This window comes from Ailuropoda melanoleuca, chromosome 4, assembly GCF_002007445.2.
Source record: "Ailuropoda melanoleuca isolate Jingjing chromosome 4, ASM200744v2, whole genome shotgun sequence".
Lineage (NCBI taxonomy): Eukaryota > Metazoa > Chordata > Mammalia > Carnivora > Ursidae > Ailuropoda > Ailuropoda melanoleuca.
Genome location: NC_048221.1, coordinates 7326468 through 7346485, shown reverse-complemented (window position 1 = coordinate 7346485; position 20018 = coordinate 7326468). Strand labels below are relative to the sequence as shown.

The window sequence follows — 20018 nt, the reverse complement described above, 5'->3', positions numbered from 1 at the left end:
GTAGTTGTAAAGGAAATGCGTGTTCCTTATTCTCTTATTGCCACTTGTTTACATTCACTGCTACTTAAATTATCCTTTCCTGCTATAGGAGGGCTACCTGGCTAAAGTCAAATCCCTTTTAAATAAAGATTTATCCTTGGAGAACGGAGCTCATGCTTTCAGTCGGGAAGTGAATGGATGTCTAGAAAACGGGAGCCAGACAAGTGGTGAGGACCGCAGAGTGGGAATGACAGAGGAAAACAAATCCCCCAAACCCGTTTCCAAACTTTCCACGCCCAGAAGAAGCAAGTCCGATGGAGAGACCAAGGGTAAGACCACTAATTTAATTTTGGTGGAGACTAGCTGTCCTCTTACGTGGTACCAGACTTGGAGCCATTGGTCCCCCTGGAGCAGTACCTTCTGGTTTGTTTCTTGTGTATACTTCCTAATTAGTTTAGATGTATATACTTCTTCAGATTTGTTCTTTCCCAAGTGTAGAGCAGGAGATCCCAAAACATAGCTTAAATTGAGGATGTATACGGTAACAGGAGGTATTAATACTGTTTCTAAGTTATATAACTATTTAAGCTAAATGTATAGACTCCTTTGTAGTTGAAGTAACCCTTCTGGAATCGTTAAAAGCGTACAAGAGTGTGGGACTTGAGCGCAGGTCAGGTTCTTGGCCACTTCATCTTTTGATAATATAAGAGGAAGTTGCCTCCTTCTCTGGTTCAGTCTTTGGCCCCTCAAATAAGAGCTCCAGTATCATGGCTCAGCAAACTGGCAGGTGCTAACTGCTACCTTTATCAAGACAGTTGTTGGTTGGAATAAAAAGAGAAGGGTACTTAATCTTCAGAACCTGATTCTCTGCACTAGCTTCGTAATGCCGAAGAACTGTACTTTGTGAACTTCCTATTTCATGGTGTCTTTTTTTTTTCTTTAAACAGCTGAAGCTTCTTCTTCTTCTGGCCCCAGGATTACAAGGCAAACTACCAGGCAGACCACCATCCTGTCTCATTTCGCAAGGGGGTCAGTATATAATGAATTGACAGCCATCTTGTCTCTGGGCAAATTGTTTTTGGTAAACAGGAATGGAATTAATAGGGTATGATTTAGCAGTTTTGAGTTCCACATTGTACAGGTTTTCATCTTGCAGTTTTCATTACATACTGATGAAGAGCATTTCTCAACACCTGTATTCTTACTCTTCTGAGAATGTTCAAATATATACAAAACTAGCCATGATAGTAAAATGAACTCCACCACCCCTGCCCCAGGTACCTGTCACCCAGTGTCAGCAGTTACCAGCTGGCCGTCTTTTCATCTGTACCCCATAAACGCTTTGCCAACTGGATTACTTTGAAACCTCTCCCAGACATGTCATTTCAGTATATTTCTAGATGATAAAATTGGTCTTTCTTTCTTTTCTTTCTTTTTTTTTAAGCAATTCTAGCAAAATATGAATAAAATCTTAACATTTAGCAGTCTCTTTAAAAAGATAAAACATAACTCTAATATTTTTGTGCTTTATAAAGCATAATAATTCCTGACTGTCAGATATATAGCCAGTATCTGTGTTTCCTCGTGTGTGGCAAATTATGTTTACTTGATTTGTTGTAAGGCTTTCAAATGGCAGATTTCTTTCCTCTTTTCTTGCCATTTATTTGAAGAAATTAGTTCATTTGTCCAGTAGAGTTTCTAGGTCTAGCTAACTGCATCCTTGTGGTGGCTAATGTCTTCCTTGTCTTATGTTTCTTGTAAAGTGGTAGTTAGGTCTAGAAGCTTGATCAGTTTCCAGCTTGATTATTTGAGACTTTGTCACAGATGGGGTTGTGTCTTCCCATCTAGAGGCCTGTGAGGTTTCTTCTGTGATGCCAACAGCTGTTGATCAACATCTAGGTCAATGATTTCTTAGGTTTGCAAAATGGTGGTATTCTGACCTGTCACTCAAACATTAATATCCTGGCAGTGAGGGCATTTCCTTGGAGGGAGTAAGGCACCCATGACTTGAATCTGTCCTGAAGAGGCTGCTTTTGGGAGGGAGGAATAAAGTCCTGTCATGCCTGTTGGAGGTCTGGTGTCTGGCTGAGCTAACAGTTGGCTTTCCTGTTTCTGATAGCCCTGCCAAACGGAAACCTGAGGAAGAGCAGGAAAAAGCGAAATCGGATGATTCTCCTGAGGAAGAAAAAGACCAGGTAGGGCTGGCGTTTTCAGGTTCTTCACTCTGCCTTCTTTTGGTACATTTGCTGATAGTTCTGACTTCACACTTGGCCTAAGTGGCGTCCCTATGGATTGTAGGACATAGCAGCATCCTGACCTCCACTCAGTAGACGCCAATAGTAACCTCCCTCTCCCCTCTGCGTTGTAACTACCAAAAGCATCATTAGATACTGCCAGATTGGGGTGAGGGGTAAAATTGCTCTGGGTGAGGAGCCGGATTGAGGGGTCACGCAGGTGTCACTGGACTACCCCTAGCATTGAGGTAGGCTTGACATCCTGTTGTAAGACACACTGATTCTATTTTTAGAAACCTGATGTTATTCTTCATAACCTTTATTCAGATATTTATAGTTTAGTTGGGTTACCCACTCTTAAGTGGGAAACTGAGGCATGGGGAACCACTTGTTCAGATCAGTGGCCAAGCCTCTTGTCTCCTAGGAAAAAGCATTACAGACAGAAGCAGGCTGGCTCTTGTAATACGAATAGCTCTTTCCCACATGCATCTGTTTTTGAGTGGCTTCTTGTACCCTAACCTTTTGGAAGGCTCACGTAGCCTTTTCATCTCTCTTTTCAAACATATATTTCATGTTCTGAGTTTGTGCAAGGCCTGGGGGCTTTGTGGATGAACACTTGTAAAAACAGTGTGTTCCAATAGTCCAGAGTAAGACTTCGTGTACCAAACCAGTGGTGTCAGATGGTATTGGTCACATAAGTCATTATACAGAGATCATCTTACTTTTTAGTCAATTTAAAGTTTTGAAAATTTACTGTTTTAAAAACAGGTATTACATGCATTTAGTAAAACTTCTAAGTAGTACAAAAGGATGTTTGGTGCATTGATCTCCCTTCTCCCTGAACTTCGCTCTGGGGGGGAAGGGGAGGATTTCAGTTTCTTCTATGTTGTTTGAGAGAGAGAATGTATTAGTATACTAGTATAAAATCAGGGTTCTCTAGAGAAACAACCAGTAGACTGTGTATATGTGTAAGATTAATTTTAAGTAATTGGCTCATGGGCTTAAGGCTGGCAACTGTGAAACATGCAGGACAGGCCCACAGGCTGGAGACTTAGGGAGGAGCAGATGTAGCTCAAGTCTGAAGGTGGCCTGGAGGCAGAATTTTCCATAAATACACATACAGATTTCTTTCCTATGTTTTTCAAATAGTAGAATACTGTGAGGTTCTGTGTAACTTACCTGACTTTCTTTGATGGTAACTGCTCCTCTTAACTAACAAAACAGCAAAACCAGGAACTGACATTGGTATAATCTAGACCTTACCAGTTTTCACATGTATGTGTATATACTCGAATGTGTAGATTACTGCTGTAACCTCCACCTCAAACAAGGTACAGATCTATTTTATCACAATATTTTGATCCCTTTTAAACATATATAGATATCCTGGAGATTGCAAATAGCGTGAATTTAGGGATAGGGTGCTGGTGTCCAGTTGAGGCTGTCATTCTTACTTGCTGATGTGAATCTCAGATTACTATTTTGTTTTTTTCTAATGCTGAAGAATTCCTGACAGGAGGTGGAGGATCTTTGATTCTTTTACATAGCATCACTAGACAAGCTGGTACCTGGACATGTGCTGGACCACCTCCTGGGCCTCTCCTTTGTTTTGAGGGCAGTGGGACATCACTACCAGACTGATGGTTGCCCAGATCTTTCCCCCCAAACCCAGATCCTCTGCCATGTTGAACTCTATCAAATGTAGTGAATACTTTCTCACCCATGCTTTTCATTTTGATCTTCTTTGAAATGAATATTCGTGTCTTCTTCCCTTCTCTCCACACAGGAGGAAAAAAGACGGAGAGTTACATCCAGAGAACAGTAAGAAAAATTAACACGTATTTTCTGTACAATGTGCAATCTTCATTACTGAAATGACTTTTCTGAAGAGTTTTAAGGAGCTTTTTTGTGAGTTGCCATGGCGACCATAGATGGCTTAAGAATGCTGAATTTGGGGTCAGATTATTAACCTTCGATTCATGTAGAATTCTCATTGCAAAGAATGAATTGAGGGCAACTGGCAGTTGTCAACCAGTTTTAAAGGTCCTGTTAAGTGCTAAAGTAGTATGTGCCTTTCAAGGTTCTGAGAAGAAGATTGCTTTCTTGGGCAGGAAGAGAAGGACCGTAGGAAAACTGCTTGCAGGGGAGGAGCTTGGGTTAGTCACCCTCGGGGTGTGTGCTACTTTGCTTGACAGAGTTGCTAGACCGCTCCCTGCAGAAGAACCGGAAAGAGTAAAACCTGGAACACACATGGAAGAAGAGGAAGAAAGAGATGAAAAAGTAAAGCCTGGTCACATCCAAGTTTGTCGATTGTACTTTTTAATCTTTGAGTCCCCATTTGGTTTTAGGAAGGGGGTCACGGGGAGTGGGGAGCCTGTACGAACAAAATGACTTTATCTAATCAAAATGACATTGACTTTAGCCAAAATGCTTTTCAAACTCCCTTTTTTTGTTGTTCACTACCTGGAAGGGGGGTTATATGGGTATGGCGATAAGCACACCAGTGTTGGGCTTGGGGGTCAGCTGGACCCTATTTCATCAATTGCAGAACTTTGGTTCATGCCCTTGCCCATCTGCCTCCTTCACTCACCAAGTCTTTGTGGAAATGTAATTTTCAAACACATGTGGTGCTAAAATTCTAAAGCAGCGTCCGGATATAAAGTTGTGGGATTTTTTCCTCAAGATTTTATTTATTTTAGAGAGCTTGAGTCAGGGGAGGGGCAGAGGGAGAGAGAGAATCTCTCAAGCATACTCTGCGCTGAGCGTGGAGCTTGATGTGGGGCTTGAACTCAGGACCCTGAGATAATGACCTGAGCCAAAACAAAACCAAGAGTTGGACACTCAACTGACTGAGCCACCTGAGCAACCCCCACTTTAAGTTGTGTGGTTTTGGTTTTTGTTTTTGGGTGTTTTGTTTTGGTGTTTTTTTTGTTTTTGTTTTTGTTTTTTTTGGTTTTTCTTTTTTGTTTGTGGGGTGTTTTTTTTGTTTGGTGTTTTTTTGTTTTTAAGAATTTATTTGAGAGAACACGTGAAAGAGCACAAGCAGGTGGCGTGGCAGAAGTGGAAGAGGGAGAAGGAGGCTCCCTGCTGAGCTGAGCAGGGAGTCTGATGTGGGGCTTGATCCCAGAACCCTGGGATCACGACCCGAACTGAAGACAGATGCCTAACCGACTGAGCTACTAGGCACCCCTAAGTTGTATTCTTAACTGAGGTCATACCAGATTTCCCCTCCCGCCCCGCCTCATCTTCTCCAGACCTACAGTTTTTTTGTAAAATCAGAGTTTAAGGTTCTGTGAAATAGAGCTGTGCCACCTGAACCCCTTAGAGGGGGTAGGAGAAGGAGTGGGGATTCAATACTGGAAGCCTTACCATTAGATAGTGTTCCCTGTATGATAAACTGCTAACACTGAGCAGTCGTGGGGGATGGAGCAATATCTGGTCCTGTTTTGTGTCCTGTCAAGGCCTCGATTAGAAGTTTCTTACAAACTTGGAGGGTTATTGCTGTTATTGGGAGCAGAGCTCTTAAAGGGTGGGTATATAGTATTGCTCTAGTGGGGGAGCAGCTAAGATGTATGATCATTCTTGAACCATTTGGTCCTTAAAGCTAGCCTTTAACTGATCACCTTTCCTACCCTGATACTAGATAAAATTGGACAGCAGTTATAGTTAGAACATTCCAAGCTCATTTGAGTACAGGCAGTTGTAGTGGGCTTGCTTGACCACCATCCAAAGGAGCTTTGAGTGGGATTGAAATTCCTTGTCTGTGGTCAGACTCCCAGTATCTGTTTTTGTAGTAGAATGGTCTGCGATGTGTTTCTTAACATCCCCAACCCTTGTGGTCTCTTCACAAAATGTGGAGTTTGAGGCTGAATACAGCTCAGTGTTTTCCAGAGGGATGTGTTTAGCTCTTTAAACTCAGGTTCAAGACGATGTGCTGTCAGTGAGCTAGAGCACTTGTTCAGAGTGGGCCATCCTGCTTTGTGCTGTTATTATAGGTTCCTGGTTGTCTGCAAGGTTGTCCACACTTCCCGATGACAGGTGATAGAGGGTTTTGGAGGTAAAACACTGGGATCATAGAACTGTTAGATCCTGCGACTCCTGCCAGCTTACCCCACCAGAAATAAACGCTATCTTGAAGATAGGCGATCTTTACTCCCACCAGCTAGACTATAGGATCACTTTAGGTTTTATTTCCACGGAACACTTACAGAAAGATCAGGGCAGGGCACCTGGGTGGCTCAGTCAGTTAAGTATCCGAGTCTTAGATTCAGCTCAGGTCATGATCTCAGGCTCCTGGCATCGAGCTCCCGTGTCGGCCTCTGTGCTCAGCACAGAGTCTGCTGGAGATTATCTCCCTTTCCCTCTGCTCCTTCCCTGTGTGCTTGCATGTGCTTGCGCACACGCACACACTCTCTCTCTCAAATAAATAAAATCTTCAAAAAAAAAAAAAAAAGAGGTCTAAGTGCAGGAAAACTAACTAGTTTTTTTCTCTCCGCCCCCCCCCCCGCCGCCAGGAAGAAAAGAGGCTCAGAAGTCAAACCAAAGAACCGTAAGTATAGTTAACATGCCTTTGTACTTTCTGCTGTGAAACTTAATTGCTAAAATAAGTGCTCTGGTAAAGAGTGGACCGGGCAGGGCATCAGGTGTGTAAGTTATACATGTGTGTGGGTGGGTCTGCTTGTAGAAGGTCAGACCACCATAGTGAAAGCAGGACTCACTTGACCGCAGCTGATCTGGACCCCAGGCCCTTCCTCAGTGGTGGTCATATAGGAAGCAGTTTGTCAGGTGGTGTTAAAGGGCACTGAATGAGCAGCTGTGTTCCTCACCCACAGCTGCAGAGACACTGTGTAACAAACTGCCACTAAGGGCCAGTGGCTTAAGACAGCATTTATTTAGCTTACGAGTCTGCATCTTGGTGACTGTCAGCTGATCTTGGCCAGGCTTGGTGGGTGTGATGCTCCATGATGTGGCCAGCCTGGGTGTGCTTTTGTGGCAGTGGCAGAGTGTGCGGGCAGAGGTGGAAAGCACTTCAAGCCTCTGTTGACATCCAGTTGGCTGAAGTAAATGTTGCGACTGGGCCTTTGTCTTGGGGTGGTCAGAACATCCAGATGGGGTGGCAGGGCCCTGAAGCCAAGATACCATGTGGATAGCCGGCTTTCTATGGTTGCTGGGGCCGATTGCACATCAGACCAGCTCTTGTGAACCTCTACGGGGTGACCTCAGGGCCAGACACTTGTCTTCTTCCACTGCAGGCAGAATTCCCGTCAGCTTACAAGAAATCAGTGGAGTCCTGTTGTGTGTTTTTGTTTTAAGCTACTGGTGTGTGTCAGCCACATCTATATGAAATGTTGATGGCATTTCTGAAGATCTTGAGTTCTGAAGTAATAAATGCCTTCCGCGTTTCCTGCAGGGAAGACTTGCCCTTCAGCTGGGAAGGGCAATCCATGCTCTGAGTCCTGGGAGGAGACTGTGTATAGTTATTGCTGGGGCTGCTTGCAATGGCGTCAGGCTCTCTGAGCTGATCGGGGTGAATGTATTTTGTTTTGTGTGACAGAACACCTAAACCGAAGTCTAAGGAGGAGCCAGACAGAGAAGGAAAAACTGGAGTGCAGGCTGAAATGGCTGAAGGAGACGAGAGGGTAAAGACTGAATCTTGGTTTCTTAAATGTCACTTTGCTCTTGTTCCCATGTGGTTGAGACACATGGCGTGGGGCAGGACCCTGGGTTCAAATCCTGCCCTACCTACCCATGGGGTGACTGGGAAAGTTACCTAATCCCCCTTGTGGAGGTTGGTGGTTGTCTCTGCATGTCAGTGAACGTTCAGTTGTCTGTTGTCCATCACAGTGGATAGGTCCTGTGTGTGCCTTGATGAAGGCATGTGCATCCAGCTTCTCTAGCTCCTCCATGAGAAGGCTTGACCTGTGTCCCCTCAGACACATCAGCCACACCTGTTCTACTTTACTGGCCTCCTGAGTTCTGAGTCTAGGTCTCTCCATCCTGCCAGCCCCCCTCCCTGCCCCATTTCAGCTAAGTGAACACATTTAAACTCTAAAACGTTATATGTGGAGCAGGGCTGGGCCTTCATAAAAATACAGGGTGGCAAGGTCATCTGCAGGGCGGTCTTGCTACCTGAACGCTAGGGGAGGGGGTATCATGCCCTGGGGGCTGCAGCACAGGAAATCTCCAGCTCTTGAAGCAGTGTGGTCCCTTCTAAGAGAAGCTGAACTGGGATAATCAGGATTGTCTCTGTGGTTAGTTTTTGTTTTTTTGTTGTTTTTGTTTTGTTTTGTTTTTTGTCTGTTGAGATCTAGACAGCAGAGACCAAGGTCACAGACTTGCTGGGTCATGAACTTCCTTACTTCCCACCTGGTTGGCAATAGGCATCCATTCTCATTCTGTGGCATTTGACCCTTCTGTTGTCACCTCCAGCTTGCTCTGCCGTCGTCTTGTCTCTCACCTTTTCTGTCCAGATACTGGTTATCTCACTAAAGGTGCTTGCCTGGAATCCCTTTCCAGGCCCTCTGGACAGACCTTAATGCTGGTGTCGAAGCACCCATTCCCTGCAGACAGACTGGCAGAAACTTTTGTCTCATGGTAGAAAGGGATGGAGGGATCACACATTTGACCCTTTCTAATATTGTTAGCTTTTCCATTTTAATCCACTAATAGACTTGTTACTCTGTGAAAATGAGTTTAATTTATCAGAGGTATTTTTTTAATGTAAGCTCAGAAGGTACTAGATTGTATATAACAAGGAGTTGGTGACTCTTGGGAATTCTTTTATTGATTTTTTTCCATACTGGATTGCTGAGTTTTGTCCTTGATTTTTTTTCTTTTCTTTTTTTTCTTTTTCCCCTGCTGTCCTGATGCCTGTCTGTATGAGCTCTTCACTTCTGACCAGATGAGAGAGAGAACTACAGATGTTTTGGCCAACATAAGCTAAATGGCTATAATGTTCCCTTTTACAATGAGCTTTCCTGGGACTGGGTAGGCTAATTATGGCCCAAATCTGGCCCTCTGCTCATTTTTACAAAGTTCTGTTGGAACACAGCCATGCCTTTTCGCTTCTGTATTGTCTCTGTTTGTTTTTATGCTATAATGATGGGGTTGAGTAGTTGCAACACAGATCATGGGGCTTACAAAATCTGAAAATGTTTGTTTTCTGGCTCTTGATAGAAACTGTTTGCCAACTCCTGGTCAGCTTTTGTTTGGAGGGGTTAGAGAATGAGGTTAAAAATTGGAAGTCTCATCTCTACCCTGTAGATTCGCCTGATTTTCCTGTTCTCCAGTTCCACAGTGCTGTGATCGTTAACTGATACTTTCAGTTTGGTCTTGCTCTTCTCAGAAACTAACTTTTCCCCTCTTTCTCTCTCCTCTCCTGCTTCACCCTCTTAGGATGAAAGGAGACCCAGAAGTCAACCCAAAGATCTGTAAGTGGTTGAAATGCTTGTGCCTTTGTGCTGTGCTTTGTGAAATTTTTGTTACTGCAATTATTGTTCTAGAGATCTGTGACTATGTGGAGGTTTACAGGGAGCTGCTGATACTCTTGGAAGATTGGATCCTTTCGGGAAGGGTTGGATAAGAAATTAAACTGGCCCTCATCCTTACGCCTTACCCTCTGCCACTTGGGTAGCCGTCCCATCCCTGCACAATCTCATGTGTCACTTAGCTCCCAGTGTTTCTCATGTGGCCCACATTGGAGGGGTGACAGGGAGCTTCTGGGGGCCTTCTTTTGGGGTTATTACAACTTATCGATGCTCCTCTTAGAGTCACCATTACGAGGGGCTTTCTTTATTGGATGGGAAGAAAGAAGTATACTGAATATTTTGCTTTTCAATAGGGAGGCATTAATTTGTTTCTTTTTAAGATTTTATTTGAGAGAGAGAACGAAAATGAGAGAGACAGAACATGAGTTGGGGGGGGAAGGGCAGAAGGAGAAGCAGACTCCCCACTGAGCTGGGAGCCTGATGCGGGGCTTGATCCCAGGACCCTGAGATCATGAGCTGAGCCAAAGTCAGATAACTTAACTGACTGAGCCACCCAGGTGCCCCAGATTTGTTATTTTCAATATGAGTTGGCAATATGGCTATTCTGAGCAAGTATTTGGCATATATTTGTTTACCTAATAGAGCTGCCAAACGGAGACCTGAAGAGAAAGAACCTGAAAGAGTAAAACCACAAGTTTCTGAGGAAAAAGATGAGGATGAAAAGGTAAGCTCTTGTTTTTTAATCCTACTGTGTTTCCTACATCCCAAAGTGATTTTTTTTTTTTTGAAGGTAACTTTTTATTATGGAAGCATTCACATACACCCCAAAGTAGGCGGAGTAGGGTAGCAACCCCTTGCATTCTTCTCCACCTGCAACAGCTCTCAGCTCGTGGGCCAGTGTTTGTCAGTCCCTCCCCATTCTCCCAGCCTTCCTCGCCCCTGGATGATGCTGAACAAATCCCAGGTGTGTTGCTGAAATGCTTACAGAAGAACTACCTGTAAGAGGAAAGGACTTTTTAAATATCACCATGAGACCACCATTAACACAATATCCAGGTCTAGTCTGTTCAAATTTCCCTGCCTATAAAAAACAGTGGAGACGAATCAGGACCCAGACAAGGTCTGGCTGGTGAATTTGGTTGGTATTTGTCCTGTCTCATCCATAGTTGTTCCCCTTCCTCTTGCAGTTTATGGAGGGAACTGGCTTACCTGTACAGAGTTTCGGGTTTTGTTTTTTTGTTGTTTACACCTCTCTCTCCTACAGAGAGATGGTTAGGTCTGGGGGCTTACCCAGATGCCACAGTCCCTTGTTCCCAGGGGACCACTGAGGTGGTGCCACGTGCTTCCTGTTGCGTCACACCAGAAGGCACAGTTGTCTGTTCATGGTTTCAAGACTGATCACTGGGCCCAAGTGTTGTTGCCCGATCCATCCTTTATAAAGTCCCTCTCAGCTGTTTTTTTTTTTTTTTAAGATTTTATTTATTTATTCGACAGAGATAGAGACAGCCAGCGAGAGAGGGAACACAAGCAGGGGGAGTGGGAGAGGAAGAAGCAGGCTCCCAGCAGAGGAGCCTGATGTGGGGCTCTATCCCATAACGCCGGGATCACGCCCTGAGCCGAAGGCAGACGCTTAACCGCTGTGCCACCCAGGCGCCCCCCTCTCAGCTTTTCACTTGAGGTTTTTAGCAGTTCTTGCTTAAGTCTGCATCAGTGGGAGTTGCAAAGTGGTGATAGTCCAGTTCTCTCATTCCTTCATGTACCCAAACTAATTCAAGAAAGAAGTTTCCCGGGGCGCCTGGGTGGCACAGCGGTTAAGCGTCTGCCTTCGGCTCAGGGCGTGATCCCGGCGTTATGGGATCGAGCCCCACATCAGGCTCCTCTGCTGGGAGCCTGCTTCTTCCTCTCCCACTCCCCCTGCTTGTGTTCCCTCTCTCGCTGGCTGTCTCTATCTCTGTCAAATAAAAAAAAAAAAAAAAAAAAAAAAAAAAAAAAAAGAAAGAAGTTTCCCCTTTCTTTATGGTGGCCCAAGCAGACTAATATAAAACCATAGTCTGGGTGGTTTAAACAACAGATATTTGTTTTCATAGTTCTGGAGACTCAAAGCTCAGGATCAAAGTGCCAGCAGGGTCAGTTTCTGGGGAGGCCTTTCTTCCTGGCTTGCCGATGGCTGCCTTTGCACCATGTCCTCACAGGCTCTTGCCTGTGCGAGCGTGGAGGGAGAGTGGAGCCTGGTGTCCCTTCTTATAAGGACACAGTCCTATTGGATTAGGGCCCACCCTTATGACCACCCTTATAACCTTGGTCGCCTCCTGAAAAGCCTTTTTTCCAAATACAGCCACATTCTGGGTTAGGGCTTCAACATGAATTTGGGGGGACTGAATTCATTCCATAGCACCCCTCATCAGTTGTTGACTTATGAGGTACTGCTTGTACAAGAAAGGTAAACTTTTTTAAATTTTTATTTTTTTTAAAGATTGAGAGCGTGAGCATAAGTGGGGTGGGGGAGGGAGGGGCACAGGGAGAGGGAGAAGCAGATTCCCCGCTGAGCAGGGAGCCCAACATGGGGCTTGATCCCAGGACCCTGAGATCACAACCAGAGCCAAAGGTAGATGCTGCCTTTGGCTCGGGTTGTGATCTCAGGGTCCTGGGATTGAGCCTCGCATTGGGCTCCCTGCTCTGCGGGGAGCCTGCTTCTCCCTCTCCCGCTCCCCCGGCTTGTGAGTGCTCACTTGCTCGCTTGCATGCTCTCTGTCAAATAAATTCTTTAAAATAAAAAATGGGCTCTGTTAGGAGTCTTTTTAAGGAGGGCTTCTGTTACAGGAATTTTGAACATAAGAGGAACGTTACACACCGCAGACAGCTGGGGTCTCACTGGTTCTTTGACTGCCTTCCTCCCTGCCTCTGACTAGGTTTTGTGATAACCGTGTATATAAAATTCTGAAGCATTATTCAGATGTAAAATACTTTTGTACCCGTCACTCGTCTTTGTTCTCTTTGTTTAGGAAGAGAAGAGACGCAAAACTACATCCAAAGAACCGTAAGAACTTATTTTTGTCTTGGTAGAAGCAGGTCATGTTAAAATTCTTGTTCGAGAAAGAACGATAAAGAGGTTTCCAGTGAATTGTTGGAGCAGCCTTAGCTGCTTGGGTCTGACTGTATCTGACTGGGTCTGTTCGCTCAGGACCAAAACACTCCCATTCTGCGTGAGGCAGGTCGCCTCCGTGTGGTAAGAGGGGGAGGGGACCCACGCCCCACCGCCGAGGCAGCAGCTGGTGCTCATCTGTGCTGGTAGATAAGGTGCAGTTTTGGTAGATTCCTACATGTTCTAAGGATTAAAAAAACCAAACCATCTTTTGCTTTATTCTCAGAACTGAGAAAAAAATGGCTCGAACCAAAACAGTAATGTCCTCCAAGGTAACCCTACAGCTGGGGGTAGAACCGGTGTTACGGCGCTAGCGGGGTTGCCCAGCGCTGGCCCTCTGAGCGCTGTTTGTGTTCCCGCCCCCAGACCAATCTTCTGCGGTGTGTGCAGTGTGGACAGTACCTGGACGATGCCGAACTAAAGTACGAACAGCATCCTCCTGACGCGGTGAGTTCCGGCTCTCCTCCCCGCCCTCCATTCCCTGTCCCTGCTGCTGCCTGACGACGGTCCGATGTCTCCCAGGTGGATGAGCCACAGTTGTTGACAAGTGAGAAACTCTCCATCTTCGATGCCAACGAGTCTGGCTTTGAGAGTTATGAGGCTCTTCCCCAACACAAACTGACCTGCTTCAGGTAACGGATACACTTCTGCTCTTTTGTAATACAGCACTTCCCCGAAGATGCCGAAATTTTTAAGATCCTAGTGAAGTTGTTTGTTTTTGGTTTTGGTTCCCCCCCCATCCTAGTGAAGTTCTTTAGCGCCTAACCTGTAACATTTCTTAAGTTGCCATCACTTCATGGATAAGAACCACAAAGATGGTAGGAGTATGATAGAACTTTGCCGTGTGGTTTGTTAAAGCTATCCGTTTTTCATCTTCAGTCTGTACATATCCTGAAGCTCATTCAGATGAGGGCCAGCCATGTGCTAGGTACTGATCCAGGTGTTCGGGATGGAGCACTGCAGGCCCCTGCTTTCATGGAGGCAGAAGTGAGAGAAAGAATGTGTTTGGAATGGAGGGGAAGTGACTTGGGCAGAGCCCTTAGTGACCTAGAAAATAAGCCGAGGGGATAGCTGGGGAAAGACACTTCCCCCCCCCCNTCCCCTCCCCCCCCCCCCCCAGTGGAGGGAACCGCAGGTGCAGAGACTTGGAGGTGGACTCCTGTTGGCCGTGGAAGACTCAGTAATGAGGCTGGTATGGTTGGAGTTGAGAGAGCAGGGGTTCAGGGAGGGGGCACGATCCTGCAGGGCTTTGAAGGCTGTGGCACTGACCCTGAGTTTTCTGAGTGATGGTCTTAGCATTTGGACTTTGCCTTCGGCAAGGCTCAAACAAACCTTGGAGTCTCCGTGTTGTTCCGCGCCCTCTGTCCCTTCAGCTCCAGCCTCACTCTGAGGCTTCACTTTGTGGGAAATGGCTTGACTCCAGGACTAGCCCACGGTTTCTTTAAGGCCTTGGCAGGTGCTTTTGCCCTTCCTGTGGAGAATGGTGGGGGTGGATTGCCTCAGCCACTCCTGCTATGAGCCTCAGGTGGACTTCACTTCCATAACACCCCAGCCCCACCGCAAGTTAGGGTTTCTCTTCTCCTCAGACAGGAAGCCCAGTATGTATGTTCTGCAGCACATTTCATGCTTCCTGTGGTCGGTGGTTGGCTGTATCTTCCTCTCCAACATGATCAGGATCCTGATCTGGGTCAGGATGCTGTCCATCTACCAGGGATCCCCAAGGCTGGGCCCACACCTCTGCCAGTGAAACATGCTGTGTTGGTACAGCTGATGTGCATGCCCTCCTGTTCTGCCTGCTGTCTCTCAGGACAGAGGCTCGGGAGAGGACCAGCAGCTGGACCCAGGCCTGCTATTGTCAGGAATGTCAGAGCTTTGGGTCTCTTGGCTCCGTCCTTGAGAGGGGGTCTGCTGTAGACTCCTTCCTGTACAGTGGGGAGGTGGCACTAAAGACACACTTTCCAGGGAAAATGTGCTTTTTATCCTTGGGCCATTGGAGCCAGACTGCCTGAGTTATTTAGGGACTCTGCTGACCTCTGGTACTTGGGCTGAAAGTGGCAAGCGGAAACAAGTCTAGGGCAGGGTCCATACTATGAACTAGTGGGTCCTGCCCCTGCCTAGAACTTAGAACTTCTCCCTGATATCACCTCTACCAAGAGGGCCCATAGATAGCTTGTCGGGCTGGGCACTATTTCCTCCTCTTCTGTAGGTCCGCAGTATCTTGTTCTCCTTGATAGGTGTCCATGTATCCCACTGGGCTTTCAGTCCTGAGGGCAGAGCTATTACCCATGTCTGTCTATCATGCCTGGTGCGTAGTAGGGGAGTTCACCTCAAGGTGTTCATGTTTTCATTTTTTAAGTTCTATGAGACTTCAGGATGAGGATTTCTGGCTTCCAAGGGCCTAGGCTTTGGGATTGTGGTGGAGGGTGGTGTTCTCGAGAGCTGCAGATTATGTGTGGCCTGCCTGGGCCTTTAAGGGGTGAGATGGTACCTCTGGTGCAGAAAGTAGTCTTTGAGGCTGGCAGGAGCAGAAAGAACTCCCCCAACACACACACACACACACACACACACACACACACACCCTGATCTCATGTTCTTCTGAAGTTTGGCATTTGGTCGGTTGGACTGTGGATGTCTTCAAGCTCAAGATTTAACCCTCCAAGTGAGGCAGAGGTCTGTCCTTCCCATATCTTTGTACAGCTTTTATGCTATTATGTAATATGCTTTATTAAGCCTTTTTTTTTTTTTTTTTGAGGTGAAACTCCTGTAACACTAACCATATATGACGTATCACGAGTAGGTAAATGCAGAGAAGCAGAGTGGGGAATTGCCAGGGGCAGGGATGGAATAGGAAGTAGTGTCTGCTTACCAGAGATGAGGTTTTCTCTGGGGCAGTGAAAACATTTTGGAGCTAGATGGAGGCAATGGTTGCATGGCTCTAGGTGGAACGGGCCTGAGAAGCCAGTGTTTCTCTGTTAGCAATATTCGGCCAAGGAAGATGTAGTTACTATTCCCTTATGAGGTTTCCTGTCCTCCCACCGTAAGACTCACTGATCTCCTGGTGTCACCCTTGTAGACACCTGGGTCTGCAGACATCAAGGTCCTCTTGATGCACAGGTGGGAGAATTGGGTAGAACTGTTGGGGTGAGGACACTGGGCTGATCTCGTGTCTAGCAGCCGAAAAGGGAGGAGTCTTGGACTTGCTCCTGGTCCCGTCACCTCAGGTCTGAACGGAACTCTGTACTAATACATGCCTTCATGGGTCAGCTGGTAACGGCTGTCTGTTGCCTGTCTAGCGTGTACTGTAAGCGCGGTCACCTGTGCCCGATCGACACTGGCCTCATTGAGAAGAACGTTGAACTCTTCTTTTCCGGTTATGCAAAACCAATATATGATGATGACCCATCTCTTGAAGGTAAGTGGGGCGCTCCAGGTTCTGTTTGGGACAGAGATCTTACAAAAGCTCACCTACACAGCAGTATTCTTCTGGAACTGCTGCCTCTTCAAGTTGGGACTTAGGCCCATGCTGTGGACAGCTGTTCCCATACTCTGCTGATTCTGCAGACTGCCCGCTTTGGCTGACCAGAGAAGTCGGCTCGTAGGCGCTCAGTGCCACTGGTCCTTCTGGGGTTTGCTGGGAGTTCTAGCTCTTAGTTCATTTCTTTTCAGGAAACTTTCTTTTTCTTCTCTTAGGTGGTGTTAATGGCAAAAATCTTGGCCCCATAAACGAATGGTGGATCACTGGCTTTGATGGAGGTGAAAAGGCGCTCATTGGCTTTAGCACTTGTAAGTGTGCGGCCAGTCGGGGACTGTAATGGGATCTGAAGGGGGCCTTTGTTCCTGTCCCCCCTGGGGCTCGGTTGGGCTCTGGTGGGATGCCTCAGGCTCACATGAACAGCAGGTGACTAACTTATGACTGTGTGGGAACTAGGTCAGGTTCCAGTGGGATGACTTTTCTAGGAGTTACAGCTGGCTCTCGAATTGACCCTCCAGTTAGAAGAAAGAGCAGGTCCTATTCCTGGAGCTCAAACCCAGACTGAATTCCAAAAACAAAGATGAGCCAAAGTAAGGCCACTTGGCCAGTCTCCTATTCTCTAGCTGTCTTCAAGATTTTATTTAAGGAATCTCTATACCCAGTGTGGGGCTTGCATTCTTAATCCTGAGATCGAGTTGTATGCTCTACTGAGTGAGCCAGCCAGGCGCCCCTCCCCCATTCTCTAACTGTCTTAGACCACTTCTGAATGAGTTAACTCTGAACCTACTTTGCATTTTGTTGACTTTGGCGTATGGAATGACTTAGACTGTTCCAGAGTCTTCATAGACTCATCCCTGCCCTTTGGCCATCATAGCTGCTGTTAGATTCAAACCACTTTTTAAAATTTCTGTTGACTTCAGCTTTTGCCGAATACATTCTGATGGATCCCAACCCAGAGTACGCGCCGCTGTTTAGTGTGATGCAGGAGAAGATCTACATAAGTAAGATCGTGGTTGAGTTCCTGCAGAGCAACCCAGACTCAACCTATGAAGACTTGATCAATAAGATTGAGGTGAGAGGCTCAGGGTCTGTAACCTGGAATTTGGGCCTATTTACATGCAGCATAGAAGTTGCTAGAAAACTCATCTAAAATGAGAAACCATTTTTCAGTTTTATTAGAACGGTTTTGCTTGGGGCGCCTGGGTGGCTCAGTCGGTTAAGTGTCTGCCTTCAGCTCGGGTCATGATCCCAGGGTCCTGGGATCGAGCCCCGCGTCAAGCTCTCTGCTCAGCGGGAACCTGCTTCTCCCTCTGCCTCTGCCTGCTTGTGCTCTCGCTCTCTCGCTCTGTCAAATAACTAAAGTCTTTAAAAAAAAAAGTTTTGCTTAAGCCTAAGAGAAACTTCTAATGTTTTTCTTAAAGACCACTGTTCCTCCTTCTGTGCTCAACCTGAATCGATTCACAGAGGATTCTCTCCTTCGACACGCCCAGTTTGTGGTAGAACAAGTAGAGAGTTATGATGAGGCTGGGGACAGTGATGAGCAGCCCATCTTTCTGACCCCTTGCATGAGAGACCTGATCAAGTTGGCTGGGGTCACTCTAGGAAAAAGGTAAGGATACAGCAGGAGTAAAACTGAAGACATGAGACTAGAGAAGGTAGAGAGTCCTGGGCGCTCCTCCCCAGCCTGCTAACACCATGGAAACCTCTGTCCCAGGCGAGCTGAGAGACGTCGGACCATTGGGCATTCTGCCAAAGAGAAGGACAAAGGCCCCACTAAAGCCACCACTACCAAGCTGGTCTACCAGATCTTTGACACTTTCTTCGCAGAGCAAATCGAAAAGGATGACAGAGAAGACAAGGAGAATGCCTTCAAACGCCGGCGGTGTGGCGTCTGTGAGGTAATCTCACTTGGGCTGGGCTCCGTGTGTAATCTGAAGAACTTCTTTCTTCTGGCTTGAGACTCACTGCTCAGATGTCACCCCTAACACGAAGTCAGTTACCTGGGGGGAGATTGCATGCCTCATGGGACAAACAGATTGACCGGACAGCTGTGGAAAGAGGTGTGTTTGGGCACTTCGCTGTTAATGCTCCTGTCACTAGAGAGGCTGACCTCCTGGGCGGCATCTGTTCTGTGTGGATCGCACTGAGTCGGGCAGCCCGGGTGAGTGCAGAGGAAGGGATCACCCACAGAGGTGCTGCCGCTTCTGATGGGGAGGACATCCTCCCAGGAACCTTGTCTCCTAGTGTAACTTCCCCAGCATAGTAAGGACGCTACCCAAAATAGATGTGAGGCCTTTTAAAAGCCCTCTCTTCCTGTGAATTCTTATATTTACTTCACTCAGGATAGGGAGATTAATTTCTCCAGTCACCTAGAGAGGAGATGTTTTGGTATCTACTGCAGGCACACCTTGTCTTAATGTACTTCGCACATACTGTGTTTTTTGTCGGGGTGGGGGTGGGGTTGTGTATATTTTTGTTTTTTGGAGTTATTTTGCTTCTTACAAACAAGTTCTGTGGCAGCCCTGCATTGAGCAAGTCTTGGTGCCATTTTTCCAACAGCATTTGCTCAGTCTGAGTCTGTCACACTGTGATTATTCTTGCAGTCTTTCAGTCTTATCTATCATCTGTATGGTGATCTGTACCCAGTGATTGTAGTTTGCTGAAAGTTCAGATAGTGGCTAGAATATATTTAGCAATAAAGAATTTTTAAAGAACACCTTTTTTTTTTTTTTTTAAGACCTAAGGCTATTTTTTAATAACACATTTAATAGACTACAGTGTAGTATAAACATAACTCTCACCTGTACTGGGAAACCACAAACTTCATTCAACTCCTGTTACTCTGGTGGCCTGGAACTAAGGCCTGCCTGTATTTGACTTTGGACAAAAACTCAAATGCGAAAATACCACAACTTCCTTTAGAACCTGTGTTCACACTGTCTGCTGGACTGTGTTTTCCTTTTGTTTCATTAACAGGAGTTCACATGTTCTCACCATTCTTTTGGTTTTATTTTTTTCATTAGCACATGTATGTGCAATGTTCAGAGCTTCTTAAATACACACAACTGGTATATGCCCCTGTTGCATGTTGATGCGGTTACATCTAGTTGACTCACTTTGATTATTTAATCGTATTTCATTCTCTGAATATCCCAGCTTATCCCTCTGTTACAGTGCTGTGGCAGTGTCCTTGAATGAGGTTTCTTGTGACCGTCTCTACATAGAAGCACAATTGCTAGGGTGTGGGTTATATGTTTAACTTTGGTCTAGAAAACTCCAAAATGCTGGTGCTGACTTACCCTTTGAGCATTGCAAAGCTCTCGTTTCTCTGCACTTGTCCCAACACATGCCCTGCTTTTTAAATTTGCTAGCCTAGAGGGTATGAATGGGATCTTGTTCTGAACTTATTTCTCATACTTAACCTAATGAGGCTAAATACAATTTTTTTAAATTGTAATTCACCAAAAAACTGGTTACCAGTGGTTACTAATGGCCATTTCATTCACTTCTTAAAAATTTTTAGGTTTGTCAACAGCCCGAATGTGGACAGTGTAAAGCCTGTAAAGATATGGTTAAGTTTGGTGGTAGCGGACGGAGCAAACAGGCTTGCCAAGAGAGGAGGTAGGTTTGGCTGACGCTATTCTTGTAGCAGAGGAAAATACCAGCTGATGACAAATGAGCTTTGTACAGGACAGGTGGGCCGA

At 46.0% G+C, this 20018-nt stretch overlaps 1 protein-coding gene across 4 annotated transcripts in view; it reads left to right on the top strand.

Moving 5' to 3' along the window:
- DNMT1 (DNA methyltransferase 1) overlaps positions 1-20018 on the top strand; it is a 42680-nt gene that overhangs the window by 9320 nt on the left and 13342 nt on the right. For 2 of the 4 annotated variants that reach the window (XM_011227659.3, XM_019801933.2), the window contains exons 4-22: positions 89-308; positions 927-1008; positions 2099-2174; positions 4000-4034; positions 4409-4514; positions 6728-6762; positions 7768-7852; positions 9609-9643; positions 10343-10424; positions 12703-12737; positions 13069-13114; positions 13209-13289; positions 13365-13474; positions 16136-16254; positions 16533-16625; positions 17235-17386; positions 17736-17923; positions 18029-18212; positions 19838-19935. In XM_011227659.3, coding sequence (XP_011225961.3) covers positions 89-308; positions 927-1008; positions 2099-2174; positions 4000-4034; positions 4409-4514; positions 6728-6762; positions 7768-7852; positions 9609-9643; positions 10343-10424; positions 12703-12737; positions 13069-13114; positions 13209-13289; positions 13365-13474; positions 16136-16254; positions 16533-16625; positions 17235-17386; positions 17736-17923; positions 18029-18212; positions 19838-19935 — 1862 coding nt within the window. The remainder of the gene's footprint in view (positions 1-88; positions 309-926; positions 1009-2098; positions 2175-3999; positions 4035-4408; positions 4515-6727; positions 6763-7767; positions 7853-9608; positions 9644-10342; positions 10425-12702; positions 12738-13068; positions 13115-13208; positions 13290-13364; positions 13475-16135; positions 16255-16532; positions 16626-17234; positions 17387-17735; positions 17924-18028; positions 18213-19837; positions 19936-20018) is intronic. The other 2 variants (XM_011227660.3, XM_019801934.2) reach the window with 2 other exon arrangements.